General features: G+C 38.8%; 1 protein-coding gene across 4 annotated transcripts in view; it reads left to right on the top strand.

Annotated features, from left to right (window-relative positions):
* Window positions 1–16,683, top strand: part of RFX4 (regulatory factor X4) — a 93,757-nt gene that overhangs the window by 19,132 nt on the left and 57,942 nt on the right. The window contains exons 1-3 of one of the 4 annotated variants that reach the window (XM_040559869.1): window positions 3,223–4,308; window positions 5,957–6,017; window positions 11,532–11,684. In XM_040559869.1, the coding sequence (XP_040415803.1) occupies window positions 6,015–6,017; window positions 11,532–11,684 (156 nt within the window). In that variant the 5' untranslated portion in view covers window positions 3,223–4,308; window positions 5,957–6,014. Of the gene's footprint in view, window positions 1–3,222; window positions 4,309–4,517; window positions 5,039–5,956; window positions 6,018–11,531; window positions 11,685–16,683 lie in introns of those variants that run through there. The other 3 variants (XM_040559877.1, XM_040559867.1, XM_040559862.1) reach the window with 3 other exon arrangements.

Genomic DNA, 16,683 nt, shown 5'->3' with positions numbered 1-16,683 from the left:
TTATATCATTGAAGCCCAAATGAGAGAGTTGATTTAATCTAGCTTCCTTCTTATATCCAGCTCTTTCAACTGCTTCCTTCGCACTGATAGCAGCATTTTTGCGGTGCGGATCAGAGAATTAATCTACCTGAAATGTCATCCTTATTTTTGGGAGTGAGGGGGAAGAGGCAGAGAAGAAAGAGGAAAGAAAACTAAGCCATTTACCCAACAGCAAGAATCTGTGAAATTATCACAGTAATCTGTGAAATCCAGAACAAAGTAGCAGCATCTACTTTGCCTCGGGAAGCATCGTGTTATGTGGTTTCCAGTCCTTGAGTTCTTTCTAACATTTCTCTAACAGTGCCCACACACCAACCAGGAAGTTTCCAAACCTCCATGTCAGTCTTTGTCCAGCCTCTGTCATACACTTTTAAGCAGCAAGAGGCAAAATGTTTTGAGAAAACCTATGTGACCCTTTGAATTCCTCAGAACAGTGGTCAAAATTACTGTTGTCAAGGGAGTTCCAGTTTTTGTCTGCAGCCAAAAGAAGGGATCATCCATCTTTCTCTTGAACTCTTAGTTTCTGTTTGTTTGTTTTCTCTTTTCCTCTAAATACACTAGGTACTTATTGGATGGACTCTATCAGAGAAAATATGGATTTTGTTTTGTTTTGTTTTGTTTGTTGTTGTTGTTTCTTTGTTTTGTAGGGGTGGAGGGGGCATGCATCCATTAAGGAAGACTATGAGGATATCCACTGATTTCTTACACAGTATCATACTTACTCTCCTAGATATTTTTACAGTTCATAGGGTTTTAGGATGAGCGATAGTTTTGCTGGCCTCCTTTTCTACATGTGGAGTATAGAACCATCCAAACATTGGGCTGCAGAGGTCCTTCTTCCATGCTCCTCCTGACCTCCAGGCCTATTGAACCTGCACTACGTTGTGAAGTAATGACTTGTTGCTGTGGATTCCCATTGTCTTGCTGCTTTTTGGGACACTTCTTACCCTCCTGGGACCTTTTATGCCCTGTCCTAAAACAGCATTTCATTCCAGTATAAAAATTCTACAATAATTTCATTTCAGTTTCCAGTTTTCTAAATATTTCTCCTTCTACCACTTCTACACTCTACATGTTATTAAAAACACCAACAGGAAAAGGGCATAGTACAACCTCATATGTAATATTTAAAAGAAAAAAAACTTTTTCTGTATACTGTGTTGAGCAAGATTCTCCAAAAATGAAACAAGAGTGTGAAAGAATGTGATTCAAGGATTATGAGTTTCAACTTCAGTTTTCTGTGGGAGGAGTCATGATTTTACATGATGAAGTGGAAGGGCTGCTTGTCCAAATTTTTTGCACATTTAGAAATGTAAATGTATAGACAATTCATAAGAGAAAAAAAAAAGATTCATACTACTTTTTGCGCTTCAAAAGGAGAGTTTAAAATCAGTGTTCAAACTGGTTGAAACAGAATGTTTATCCAATAGTTTCTTTTTTGTGTTTGAACTAAACCTGTTTTTTTCCCCCCATTGGAAAAAAAAATATATTAAACAAAACAAAAAACTAATTGATTTTGTTGAAATTGTCCTTGTGGAAAATTCTTTATTTCCCAATCATACCTACTCAATTATAACTATGCTCACATGCTTCTCAGGGGGGTTAAAAAAAAAAAAAGGCGCAACACTATTTCTGAAGCATAGAATACATGCTAATGAGCCTGAAAGTAAGAGGTAAGGCAGCTTCTTACTATCACTTAATTCATTTTGGCAAGGGACAAATCACTCTTGAGAACAGTCAGAAGCTGGTTTGCAGGGGCTACAGAGGAAGGGACTATTCATCTAAAAGATGTGGAACTACCTGAACTTATTGAAGTATTTTATCTAGATAAAGCTACGAATACTGTATTAGCTCCTCAGAGGTTCTCTGAGACTTATACAAACAGCACTGGAAAGTACAGGACACTTTTATTATCCCCACAGTGGAATGCAGAGGTTTAATTCCACTTTAGTTATGACAGAGACTAATATCAACATTTGAGAAAAATGTGTACTAATGCAGGGTCTTCACTTTGTGGATGTTCCACTTGCTGTGTTTAAAGCAGCATGCTTAAGAGGTGCTGAGTACAGCTCCTTTGGATTTGTGTCTGTGCAGCTACTATATGTGTGAATACCTACAGTTGTGCATGAGGACCTGGATTTTTCCTGATGACTTCACGTCCTTTTGCATTTGTCACAGAAGAATTGTTAGCTCTATTCAAGATACTGTCTTTGACAGTGTCCTGAAGCAAGACTTCTTTTCAGTGTCATTTTTTCTTTTCTTTACCAAATAGGTCTGGTTTTAGATGCACTGAATTTTAAAGGCAATTGTTTCATTTTAATCTACAGTGTTGCTGCGAAGGGTTCTGATAAAATGACAAAAAAAAAAAAAAAAGTAAGAGAAAACAGCATTCATTCTCTTTCATGTTGTACAAATAGATCTGGAATCAGACCTGAGTCAAGAGTTACACAAAACATTTCCTGCTCAGTAGGGAAACCATTAGTTGCCCTGCTTTCACCTAAAATACAAGGAATGGGGATATTTATTGTTTATTACTAGTCAATTATCTGATGAGATTATATGTTTAAACTATATAAGGCAGAATAAAATGCTTTTATATGTGGTACTAAAAGTTTGTATTTCTAGGTCCTTTCCATTCTAATGCCATGTACAATTCTTTCCATATATTTAATAAAACAGTGAAGGTTTTCTAAAAATAAATATTTTAGCCAAAACCTAGTGAAAATGAGAAACAATCTGTCTAACAGATGACCCATTGCCTTAAAACAAAAAAGTTCTGTATTCTTTTACAAAGGCTTGATTCTGGGGGAGATGTGCATTAACTGTGAACATTTGAGTTGTATTGAAAATCCAGTTGCTCACTGGGTAAATATTTTCATGGAAAATATGCTCAAAGAACTTTTTTTGAAAAATTTCGAAGTCCATTGTTCTCCTACTTGGTATATCGTAGGACAATTATTGGAGTTTGCTGAAGAGTCTTAAAGAAGGATCCCCATGAAAAAGACATACCTGAGGAGCGGGGTTAAATGGTAGTTTATAATCTTATTGTTAATTTTTCTGGTTAAAGCAAATACTTACATGTAAGGAGCTGAGTATGGATAGCTTATGGTGTCTGACAGGTGTTTAGGTAAAACACGTGCTCACAGGTCTTAATGTGAGCAAAAAATAACAGGGAAGGACAGAAGACGTGTAGAGATTCTAACATCATATAATTTGGGTATTGATTTGATGTCTGACAGAGTTTCATATATGCAGGAGAAGATTAAATCTAGTTAGTGTAGATGAAAGCCATTTAATAATGTACATTTGCATGCTAGCCCCTTTAAATCAAGAAAGGTAATCAAAGTTTTATTCCAGGTGGGGAAGGGGGGCAGTAGTGCCTCCTGGTTTCACAAGCCAGAGGCAGTTTAGGATGGCCTCACCTTGTTTAGATCAGTGGTGCCCAGCCCTTTTGATCTGTGTCTCCCTAGCAGTTTCCCCACCCAGGATGAGGAGAGGGCCCCCCACACACTGCTGACACATAGTCAGCAGCTTCAGCTGTTGTATATCCCTGTGACATCCCCCTCCTGTAATGTCACAGGCCAGAAAATGCTATGGCCTGTGGCAAGTCTGCTGCAGTGCCTTCTCTTAGGGGAACCAGCAGCAGCCTGGTGACTTCCCGCCATCACAGACCCGTCCCTGTCCCTATTTGCCAGGCCTGCCCACTACCACAGCTGCCAGCTGTAATTTTCATTACTAAAGCAGGGGGAACTCTCCCATCCAGCCAGCATTTTACTGCCCACAACACTTTGCTGAGACAAAACTTTCCTAAGTAGTTCCCTTTCACTTTTACCTCGGGACCAGTTGGAAGAACCACAGGGCCTTGGCAGGCCTGGCCTGTGGGTGAAGCTGCTGCAGCCTCCATGCCTGTGGAGCTGCCATGGCTCCTCTGCATCCCTCCCAGCCCTGCTGCCTGTTTTAGCCCTATTTTAGGTGGGGAGGCTGCAGCAAGCAGAGTGATGCAGGGCTGTGCCGCACTCTGGGCAGGCCTCCTGCCTCCCATCAGCCCCATGGAGCTTTCCCCACCAGCCATGGGAGCTCACCCTCCCTGATGGGTGGGAGATAGCCCACGCAGGGCTCCCTCAACCCCTGCTTTCTGGAAAACCCTGAATGCAACCACGAAAGCACTTCCCACCACAGAGCAGGGCAGACATGGCCACCCCCTCCTCCCCAAGCCACCCCTCAGGGAAGGCACGCTCTTCCTTAGGGTGTTTGTGCTGTCAGTTAAGGGTGAGAAGATCAAAACAGTAGGTGTTGGGCGAAGGGATGGCCCCGATTATTTTATCCACCCAGTGGTTTCAATCTGTGCTGCGCAGCTGTGTCTCCCACTAGGAGAAGGCGTTTGTCCTGCTGCCGGCGAGGCCGGGGGCTGTTTTCAAGCAGCCTGCGGCAGCCGTGGCCACTCGGCATTCAAGCCCTGTGTGCCGAAGGTTTGTTGCACGCAGACCATTTGTTTAGGAAAAACAAATGAAAAACACAATTTAAAAGTGATTTGAAATGTGTATGTTGGTCCTTTGGGCTGAATAAAAGCGGGGCCCCTGAAAGGCAGGGAAGGAGTGTGCGGTCCAATAATTAGAGGCCTATTGTCATGCAGATGGAGAAGAGGGGCTGCCCCAGTGTCTGTGGATAACTGTAAATCTGGATTTTCCTGACATTCAGGGCCCGGCCTCACAGGCTAAAGGACGTTCAGTTAACACAAGTTGCCCTGTATGTAATGGAAGAAGTATTGTGGCGTGAGGGCTGGAGACAGCGTTTTCTGAAGCCGGGTTTTATTTCTGCGTGCCAGTTCTTGGGACTGCACAAAAGGCCTCCCAGAGGGCTCTGGTAGTCTGAGGAGATACTCTGCCTGCCTTAAGATTCAGCGTCCTAAAGGCTGACTTAAGCTACTTCTAAAAATTAACAGCATGAAGAAATGAGTCTTGCAGCATGGTGTACAGATGCAGTGGTTTACCTCGTTTAGGTATCAAAACTTAGTGCTTTAGTATCAAACCCTTAGTGCTTTAACTGGAGACAAAGTTGTAAAAATAGCCAACTGCTTAAAACAACAGTGTTTTCTATAGAATTACTTTCTGAAGAAACGGATTGTGCTTCAGACTCTCAGCTTACATTTAGGAATGTTTTATATGCTTTGCAAACCATAGTTTAATAGGAATTATTCTATACGTATTTTTAAATTTTTCAAAAGAACTAATATGAACCAGCAGAAGTCCAGTATTTTAAAGCAGTTTTATTTTCATTCTCTTTATTAAGCTTTTATTAAGCTTTTTGGAAAGTCAGCAAATCAAAGAGTTACACTGGGAAACAGCTAATGGGCAATAATATCAGAAAAAAATATCTGAAATGAAATAAACTGTTATAGAATGCTTTTAACTTTGTTTTTTATTAAGCTTTGTAAATTTACAAACACTTAGTGTATGTCATGCAATAAGATCACAACAGCAGATGAACCCTGTTAAGTTAAATGCCATACCTAATGTAAATGTAAGGAAAAGGCAGCTTGGATAAGGCAGCTGTTCTCTGTGAAAAGCAGGTGAAAGATTTTTTTTTTTAATTATTATTATTATAATTTTTTATTCTGACATGTTGCTAGAGGTCCAAGATCCTCGCTCTTTCATATAAACTTATGCTTTCCAATGTCATCATTCCTTTGCACCACTGTGCTCTTGCTGTCAGTGGTGTTTGCAAGCTTTATTGCCTTAAGCAGTATTTGCAGATACTAGCTTAGGGAGCATCATTGTTTACATTTCCACGCTTTAGCCAATATTTTGGGAAAGCTTTGACACTTGAGAAAATTTGTGGTCAGATAATCCCTTACCAGTTCACAAATGCCCAAGCGATTCTTACTGAAATTACATAGTATTCTTTTGTTTCTTAACAGATGAGGAAAAAGAAAATAATAGAGCATCGAAACCACACTCAACTCCAGCTACCCTGCAATGGTAAGATGCCTTTAAAAAAAAAAAAAATCAAGACAACCTGTTAGCGTTTTTCCTTACCCTTTTTTCCATCAGAAGTGAATAGAGATCTCGGACATCTTAGAGAGTTCTAAAGATATGTTCACTGTATGTATATAAACTGCTTATTAGAATCCTATATAACATTTCTCAACAAATGTCTTTCTTACTTATATGAGATTTGATTGAACTTAGGGAAACGCTGATACAGTTTAGAAAACCAAGTTGATATATTTGTTTGCCACCTTGCCAGCTGGTAATTTGTGGTTTGTCATTTTTGTTATACTTATTCCAAAAAAAGAAGACTAATTCTGAGAATTTTGTTCAAGAAATGATTGATTCAGTGTGATGAAGCCACCTTTACTGACTGTTTTAATAAAATGAAATCTCTGAAATTTAATGTCGAAGATGACAAAAGAAGAGAGTTTGAGGTTTTATTCATTTGTCAAAATCCTTTTACAAATTTACTTATTTAAAAAGATGGGTGATTAGGAAGAGAGAAGGAGAGGGGGAATATTAGGGGAGGAAAGTTTGTAACTCAATCTACTATGCTATGGAAAATGAACACATGCTCTTTGCTGGAATTTACAGAAGTATTTTTAGTTGTACAATCTGTAACATTGCACATAGTTCTGACATCTTTTTCCATAGATCATCTCTTAAACTTTTGGTGACTTTTCACTTTGTTTAGGGTTTTAATTCTGCTTTAGCTTTCTTAGTATTGCAAGTGATTAAACATCTTCTAGGAGGTTCCTTGTATCTGGCAGAACGGAGCTCTGTTACAGAGAAATCTGCCAAGCCTCAGAGCATGCTATGTGAAGCCCCATACTCTTTAGCTTGCTTTGAGTCTTTTAAATAAAAGCCTTTGCTTCACCTGTAAGTAGTTCTCTTAGTTTGTTGTTGGTGGTTTTTTTTTGATTAAAAAAAAATATTTTGGGCAAAAAAAAAAGTTTGCTTTTCTTCTTATTATTATTTTAAAGACAATGTTAGCAAAATGGTTTTTTTTAGCTTCTGTCAGCCCCTTGGGAAACCTAAGTGAATAAACATGAAAGAATAATCCATTCAGTTAAGGATATTCAAATAACTTAATGTATCTTCTCTTTAAAGTTGATCGGTTAAGTTTTAGATTAAAAAAAAATCTGTAGGATTGAGAATATGTTGTTGCAAGTATTCAGTGTTCCTTTGTGCTAAACTTTTAGATGCTTTCAGTACAAATACTGAGATATGCAAATATAAATAAAAGAACTTAGTTCTGAGCCATTGCTTCTTTGTACATTTTTATATCACCAAAGTACTATTTTTCAGAAGTTCAAGAAATGTGAATAGAGGAGGGGAGTGACTACTGAGAAAAAATGTATTAAAATAATAGCCAAGTGTCATAAGTGTATTTTATTATTTTTTATTATTCACCCAAACAACTCCAATACAGTTCAAACAAGATAAGAAAGATCAATCTAGCTAAAATGAAATAGCAGGCAGGGCTTTCCAGGCCCAAATTCAGAACAGTGTTTATTTTGCAGTAGAGTCAGTTAAGAGTCTTTTCCACGGGAGCAAATAGCATAGTAGCCAAGAAGTCAGTTAATTAGAACATGCCAGTGATTCTGTTCCCAAAAGAAAACATGCAAATACTGTAAACAGGCTTTTGCCAAATACTTTCAAGCTTCCTCAGTCATAAAGGTTAGTAAATCCCTAAACTCCTGGGATATTGAGCCCTGCTGGAATGCAGCGTGCACGCTAGTACTCATTCAGTGGTGTTTGCAATAGAATACTAGATTTTTTGGGGGGGAAAAAAGGCTGCTTACATCATCTTCTCTTTCCCCTTACCAGTGGATTGGCTTACTACCTGTGTGTTGTGTTGTTTCTTACCCCTTTAGGTTTAGACCTTTTCCCTTTTGAGTCTTCTGGAGCATCTGCAATTTCTCTCATTCAATTTTCCATCCAAAAATAAAACAGAAAGCAATGAAAGCGTTTTTAAGTTTAATTTCTTTAGCTGGTGTTAAACTGAATTATATGATTTGCTCATTTATTAGTAGACCTACAGGTAATAGTTTGCCAGCTTAGTAGCTGTACCACAGAACAGTTTTCTCATGGTTTCTATATGGTTTTCTACCTCCATACTGCAGCTTTGAATTGGTGTTGCCTGGAGAAACTGTGCTATTGCACTTGATACACTAAATAAAATCAGAAGCTCAAACATTGTGATCAAAGTGCTATAAAGTAGGAAGCTTGCTTTGTGTGAAGATGTCGAGTTTCCACTCTTCTGGAAAACCAGACACATTAGCATCAGGTTATTTGTACAGTGGTAGCACCTAGCAACCCATGAGTTGGTAAATTATTGTGGTCAGCACTGTACAAAAGCTGCACTGAGTGCTTTCTGTAGATTTGGCTTTACTTGTTTGACAGTTTTGCCTGTTCAGGACCCTGACCAAGTTTTTGCACAGTCAAGACAGACGAAAGATGAAATTTACTTGAATATGCCTTGGGTGTCCCACCCTCTTTCAGGAATCTCTTGGCAAGATTCAAGTGATAGAAGTGGTGAGGTAAATTATTGACCAGATTTCAGGGTAAGGTACAGAATTTGCCTTTTTCTGGCAAATGGAAGCATGACATTTGTCTCCTTTGTCTGGAGTCTGCCAAATTAAAGGTTGTTACATTTTTATTGTGAGATGCTACTATCATTTGTAGGAAAATGAATGCAAGGAGCAGTGGAGAACACAAACAGAGGAAATGTCAGTAGCAAAGAAAAAGAAGAGGAAGAAAATAGCAGGGAAAGTGAAGCAAGACATAAGGGAAAAATGTAATTTTTTGGTCACGTGGTCCATATTGCCATTGCTTCTATTAGTTATTTCTTGTCTGACATCTTACTGAAAAAAGTGAACAACACCAGTCCCGTGGGGTCTATCCTTGATGCCTATGCCTCTTCAAAGGAGAAGGTACATTGAATACCTTAAATGAGGAGTAGCTGAAGATGCCAGAAGTGTGCCTGGATGACTGGTCAGCCTGGCTAATATCCTTTGCCTGGAATTAGGAATGATGGTTGGGTGTTTTTTTTGTTTGTTTTGTTTTTTATTTAGTTTCATTGATGACAAAAAAATGAATGGAAAGGCCAGGTAAACATAGCATTATTGCAAAATACATAATAATTAGGGAACCTACACCAGCCTGAATTTAACTGTTAAGGTGTGAATATAGAAATACCTAGTATCCTGTGCTTATCCCTTATTCCTGTGTTCATTATTATCTGTAAAGCTACAGCTTGCTAAACACTTGGCTCTAAAATGTTTGTGATTATTTCTCGGGTGAGCTGGTTGATGAAACTGTAAGTGTGAAACTTTATTTTACCTCATTTTAGGGTGAGTGTTTGTATGTGTATGTGTGTGCATACGTCTGATTCTCTCAACACAGTATTATTCAAAGCAGAGACCCTAAGTCCATGCAGTGTGGTGGCTTACAGTATAGGTGCTCTGAATAGTAACAGTGTTGTGAAGATGAAGTCAACAAAACTTTTTTTTCTTCAACATGCCTAAAATGAAGTAAAAAACAGAAAAGTAAACCACTGCTGGTTAATGGATTCTCCCAAGATAAGTAGTTTCACAGAAATAATTATAGTGCATCAAAATGAATCTGTTCTAGAATCCTTTATGTAATTAGCATTGGTAACATCACAGTTGTTCTGTTGCCTTCATATCTAAAAATAAGTCTAACAATTAACACCATGGATATGACTCTGCTATAGAATAATCTCATTTAATCTAGTAGTATATAAGTATAAAGGGGGAAACAGTAATGGGGACAGATGAAATCGTCATTCCTGTAGAAGGATTAGGGTTTTATTGCTATACTGTAGTGGTACAAAAGGTCTCATTTTGAACTACTGGATTTCACATGGCTTTATTAGGATATTTAAAATGTTATATATACATTATTTCTGATAGTGATTTGTTAGGTAGAGGATTGAGTTCATTATCTTTCTACAGCACTGTAGAATGAAGCTGAATTCAAAACATGATAAAGTTGTTAAATAAAAGACAGAAAAATAAAAGAAGTGGAGCAAGATGGTTTTTTTGATCATTAAAAAAAGTTCAGGTATAATGGAGCATTGTTCAGTGTCAGACTAATGACTCTCTGTGAAAGAGAGGAGAAAAAGAGAAAAATTCATCAGATATGAACAGAAATAATTAACTGCTTTTCTTTCTGTCCTGTCTTGGTCACGGAAGCTGACATTCCAATTAGCAGCTATAGTATACAAACGAACTCTCCAGGTTTTGAAAGAAGGTTTTGTTAAAGCACTATGAATTTGAGGAAAGATGCCGTGATGATATTCCTGTAGAAACCAAGGAAGAATAGATGTTGCCCATACAAACTGATTCCATTCATCTAGCCGGATATCTTATTAAAATAGTTTGCAGTCACGAATGATCATGATAACTGAAATGGAGGAAGGGTAGGTCTTGGGAAAGGCAAAGAAAGAGAAAAACTAGATATTTGGAAAGGTATTGTACAGTTATCAAATCCAAGGGGACTATTTACTGTAAAAATTGGAGTTTTCTGAGAATATATTACTTTTCTAAGATGTTTAAGAGGAGGTTGCACACACCTTCTTCTCCCAGACAGTAAGGCAGATGAGCACACTTGTAACTTAAAAGCACGAGTGATACCATGGGTGACAAGATTATGGTTTTGAAGTTAGGTGTGTCCATAAATAGCTCTAGAAATTGTTTGGGTCAGCAATCAGAAAAATATAATTTCAAAGGAATTCTTGTAATCTATAGAGTTATGAAGAGTGTAATTTCAAATTTTAAACATGAAGCATATACCTATTCATGTATTTGACGCATAATTAAAAAAATTGTAGCTGTGTGTTTGCATGTGGGAATGAATGATAACCATTTCTCCAAGGCAGACGAGGATGTTATTTCACTACTGCATTCAGCAGATAAAAGACTCTTGATTTTTCTAACTTAGTTAATCAGCGATAGTGATAAAACATTGTAGAGACACAATTTTGTGCACCTTCTTCACTATTTACAAGTAACTTTCTTTAGCCATGTATGCTTCCTCCAGGTAAGGATTTTGGCAGCTGGACATGAGTGAAAAGTGTCACGAACCAATGGTGACCTGTCCTGTAAAGATGAGAGAATGCTGCCCCTCAGTGAATGTTTGTTGTTGTTCAATAGTTGTACTTATATTTGCTTATTGCTAGATGCTTTTAGGATATAACAGATTGCTAGTTTATTTTTTCCAGAAAATAGCGCGTTGGGGCATGGTTACAGTCCAATATCCTGTTGTGTTAATCTTCAGTTGCCTCTGAGAACTCACAATCTACATATTTGATAGCAAGCACCAGCCGAATTAAGCAAGCAAGCTTTATGGAAGTGAATTGGAAGGAACACTTAAGAACAGAGTAGTGAAAATTTAGTAGATGAGCAGAAGCTGTAGAGTTTGGTCTTAGAGATACAGCTTTGCACACCATTAACTGTACATCCAACATACTTGCAGTTTTCTCTGTTTGATATTTGCTTTTTAAGGCTGGAGGAGAACTATGAGATTGCAGAAGGTGTTTGCATTCCTCGAAGTGCTCTCTACATGCATTACTTGGACTTCTGTGAGAAAAATGACACGCAACCTGTTAATGCCGCCAGCTTTGGGAAGGTGAGTCTAATTGGCAGTACGGTGCCTTGAGCTCTCATCTGGTTCAGGTGAGGTTGGATTATTGAAAAAAAATTAAATCAGCATTTACTGCTAGAGATAGAGGTATATGAATGGAACATCTTATGTATTCAGGTTTTAAGAAAAAGGCTAAGATTTTAAGCATTTAGAAGGTTGGAATCATTTCTCATCATGACTAAGCTGCAGAGCACACTAAATTTTTTCATCATTTCAGTGTTGCTGTTGTCAGCCTGTCTCACAGTGACATACTATACAATATCGGTAGCTTGGAAGTCAAACACAAGCCAGTGTAAGCATTGTGACCTGTAGTGCTTTAATAAATATATATTTTTTAAAAACAAAAGTGTCAAATATCAATCATTTAGTTCTGGGCCTGCCTGTGGCATTCTTGTAAGCATGGCATGGAGACCCTTGAGTTAAGGATGTCAGCACACACTGGCAAATCCACATTGGGGTACAATCCCTCCAGATGTGCAGGTCCAGAAAGCATCCAGTAGTGTTTGTGTGGCACTGCAAATGCAGGCTGCCCAATTATCTTTGCGGTTCCTTGTGCTTCCACTTTCCAGGCCGGCTGTAGTAATAGCCACTGTGGTTATTTCCAGACTTACAGTGGAGACACACTCTTTCAACAGATGCAGCCGTGCATTATCCAGATGTGAGCAGTAAAGGTTTATGCTACCAGATATTAGTGGGTGGCTAAGGTGTTACACCTGTTATTTTGGAATTTTTGATCAGATGGTGTTTTCCTCTCAGTGAAAAATAGGATGATATTTTTGAAAGTTTTATTTAAAGCTAAATTTCTACTCTAGAATTTGTCACAGGTCTACAAAACTTGTATGCTGTGAAAAAAAAAACAACAAAATGTAGAGTTTGCCACTGTATTTGAAATGCTTGCAAGTGTAAATCTGAAGCTGATTGTCCTATAAGCTATTCTCTTCTCACGTTTGCAACATTTATTCTATAGAACTGCTGGGTATTCAAAGAGGGGAAAAATATTCCTAGGGTAAGTGCCTGTGTAAAGATTAGGTGAAGGAGAAGAATGTACTTAATGAGGTGTCATTTTCTCTAGTGCATCTTTATGTAGGCGGTTTAGTAAGGCAAGTAAAATGCACCATGTTTTAACATCACAATGTTTGTCATGCCATAAAGACCATAGCTCAATTGATTCTGTGTTAGGTTTCTGTTTAAATATACTGCATGTGTATGAAAGTGTTCATTTTATATATTATTGCTACCAAGTGGCTAAGTACAGTGGCAATATGTAGTTTTGGAAGAGTGAGAACAAGAAACAGATTTCATGCAAACTAACACATTGGGACGTGGGTAAAATTTACGCAATGTTACTTTTGCTGCTACTGAAAACTTCTACAAATTGTTAGGAATAAATACTCTGGAATTACTTCAGCAAAACATAATTTCACCAGGGACTTCATGAGTTTTCAATATGCAGCAGTCTTGGTATAGTGTATATTACACCATCCTCCTTTTTGCCTGCCCTTTTGCACATATACCTGTTCATCAGTAGGGTTGTCTCAGCCTAGCAGGACAGATACAGTGTCTTCCATCCAAAATCATGGTATTCCTTTTTTTTTTTTCATGTGTTACAAGTGTTTTCCACTCGGTTGCAATAAAGTTAGTTCTGACACAGTGATCCATGAAGTTTGTTTTCTCCTTTTTGTGGAGATGAACCCATACAGAAACTTCCCAGTACTGTCCTAAAATAGTGTTTTGTGTGGCCATTACTTTTGGACATGAAAACTGAGGCTTCTGTATAGGTGTGTCCAGGAACCTCAGACAACACTGACGTGAATTTTGAAGCAGAACGGGCTTCTACATGTGCAGAGCTCAGAGCAGACCCCAGTGATTCTGTCAGACTTGTTATTGCTAAGAAAAATGTCCTGCACAGTCATGAAGGTCTCCAAGGTACACACCCACCGTTCAGTCGGTAACTTGCAGTCAGATTCTCCTTAGGAGTAGGTACACAAAAGAAGTTTTAGCCAACCGAGTTGTTATCACATGACTTAAATAACATATTGGCAATGTGTCATGCACAAATGCCTTGGAGGCAGTGCAGTGAAATAGGTGCTATTTGAGGGCTTCCGCGCTTAGCTGCCGAAACAGAGACCCCAGACATGTTTGTCTTCATTGGGAATCATCAAGAGCCCTGCAGCTGTCATCTTCTCCAGAGAAAGGGGTTAGTTGTTCTGTGAAATTGTAGACAGTTCGCCTTTCAATGGACCAGATTAAATTTATGATTCATCTTTGAACTTTAGCTCTGTGGGCAATGTTAAACATTTAGGCTTTTTCTTCAACAGACTGGTAGTTTTCAGAAACAGACATGGAGTTCAGCACATTAAGACAATCCATAATAAGTAACATCCTAATGCATTGTTACTTGTCAGCTACCTCTGAATTAACACGAGCGTTAATTTCACTTTTAAAGATACCACTTGAGACAAGAAGCTTGCCTGGAAATTATTTCTCCAGATTAAGGTTTGTAGACGGTGCTTCTGCCCCTGTCTACTGCTTAACCCTGATGTAAGTGAAATATACCCACAACAAAGCACAGAAGAGAGAACAGACAAATTGTTCGTGAACAGCTGAACTAATGGACCTTGTTTCCTACCATTGCCTATGTTCCCTAAATCCATAGCCGTACCTAAACCTTCTCTAATATCTCCATGTTTCCCCACAGTGCTTTCAGTTATTTCCAGGTCCCAATCACTGTATGTGCTGCACCTTCTTTCTACATTATTTTTAGATTCCCTCAAGCCTGTCTGTGTTCCTGTCTTTCCTCCCCATGCCCAGACAGCTGGGCAAGAAAGCAGCACATGGGGTGGCTGGCTGAGAGCAATAGAAGTGGTGACTTGTTACCTTATACTCGTGACTGTCCAGTAAGGCAGTGCCAAGTGGCTCACCTAAAGGCACAGCTTTATTCCCTGTCTTGTCTTCAGCCTTCATATCAGTATGCTCTCCCTGCTATCTGGCCAGTGTTTTCTGTTAAACCTCTAAGACATGGACTGGACCACAGGCGTTTGGTAGTATTGGATTAGTGAAACAAAAATTGCCCTGGGGAACGGCACGGTGGAAAGATTAGCAGACAGACAGCAATATCTCACAGACTGTTTCCTGAGGAAACCAGGCTAATAGCAAGAAAAGTAATAAGAAAACGAAAGAACAGAATTACTTTGTAAATAAACACCTTTAAGAAAGCAAGCTACGCTCCTAAGTCCCTTAAAGTACATATAAAATAAGGAAGAGTAATGGCTATTGATGTGATACATTCTTATATGGCAAAGGCAGCTGTAGCTTTAGCACATTAGCCACGTTTTTAGTTCTTTACTCAGCCAAATAATGTGCGAAAATTACAGGCAGTTTTGTATATACTACCATTTCCCAGTCTGCTAACAGCTACGTAACCTAGTTTATTATTGCAGAGCTTTTTATTGCCTGGAAAATACAGGACCAAGCACACTTTTACCCACATGCTTTAACTGAACAGTGACTAGGAAGGGCCCTGTACTAGTTTGCTGATTACAATTTGGCACTTAGTGAAGACTCCAGTGCTAAACTTCTGCTGTTACTGTAGGCAGTGGCAAAATGTATTCAACAGGACCTTGACCTCACCCCAGAGTAAAGTAAAGTAAAACTGCTCCATGAGGCCAGTGAGAAGACAGGGAAGTAAAGGGAGGAAGGACGGGCATGACATGGAGTTCTTACAGTAGAATGTTGCATACGAGAAAAGCTTTCCCACAGTGAATGTATTTACGTTGTGAATTAGTCTTCAGGCAGAAGAAGTGAAAGCCCTAATGCTGCTTAAAAACGACAGCAGCCTTCAGGCGTATCCCACAGATGCCTCCGGCTCTGCTCTCAGTGGCCTCAGAGAGAGGAGCTTAGGATGTTTCCAATGGAAGTTCTCCACTGCCTGTAGCAGGGAGAGCTGAGCAGGTGTGTGTTTTGTTTTTAATAAAATATTAGTGACAGTTAACACACTGGGCTAGGAGCTATCCAGTAACTGTTGCATGTGGATTGGTTGAGTAAGGCTTGGTGGTTCTGTCCTAGCTGAACCAAGTCACGGGGCTGGTAGGTCCTTAGGCTTCTCTTTTATCTCCTCAGCCAACAATGGTTTTTGTTTCTTTTGTGACCCTGTATGACCCCCTCCTATTTTTTCCAGTTGAGCCTTTTGAAGCCTCTTCCACACCTGTTTCCCCTGTCCTCTAAGTCCTTAGTTGACCAATTTGCATTTACTGTGTAGTGCTGTCATCTCCAGTACCTCCCGTACCCTGCTAATTTCTCATACAGAGCACTTAGAACATACAGAGCACTTAGGAACACTTAGTTTTCTCATGATGCAAACTCTTTGCATCCTGATAGAGTTCTTCCCACAACTCCCATATGCCCCCTGGAGGTTAAATACTTTCCTCTTTTCTTTCTTTCTTTCTTTCTTTTTCTTTCTTTCTTTCTTTCTTTCTTTCTTTCTTTCTTTCTTTCTTTCTCGCTTTCTTTCTTTCTCGCTTTCTTTCTCGCTTTCTTTCTTTCTCGCTTTCTTTCTTTCTCGCTTTCTCTCGCTTTCTCTCTCACTTTCTCTCTCGCTTTCTTGCTTTCTTTTCCTTTCTTTGCTTGCTTTCTTGCTTTCTTTTTTGCTTTCTTGCCATGTCTTTTGACAAGCAGTAGTAAAGAAGTATTTGAAAAGGAAAAAGAAAATGTTGACACTTTGCAGGCTGGTTCTTCCTCAGCCTGAGTTCCCTTTACAAAACTATGGCAGCATAAAGAGATTTAACATGAGTTGTATGCTTACACAAATTTCAGAGCCTCTTGATTGCTCCCTGAGTGGCTTTGCTCTAAGTGAAAATTGGTTCAAAATAAATTTATTTCAATAAATAAAGAAGGGAAAGACATACAAAAGATCTGCGATATTGGCTAGGAAAGATCTTTTACATTTTTGAATAATATTTCCACGCTGCCAAAAAAATAAAATGGT

This window comes from Cygnus olor, chromosome 1 (genome assembly GCF_009769625.2).
Source record: "Cygnus olor isolate bCygOlo1 chromosome 1, bCygOlo1.pri.v2, whole genome shotgun sequence".
In the NCBI taxonomy this organism is placed as follows: Eukaryota; Metazoa; Chordata; class Aves; order Anseriformes; family Anatidae; genus Cygnus; species Cygnus olor.
The sequence above is the reverse complement of the archived record's forward strand: the minus strand, read 5'-3'. Positions and strand labels throughout refer to the sequence as shown.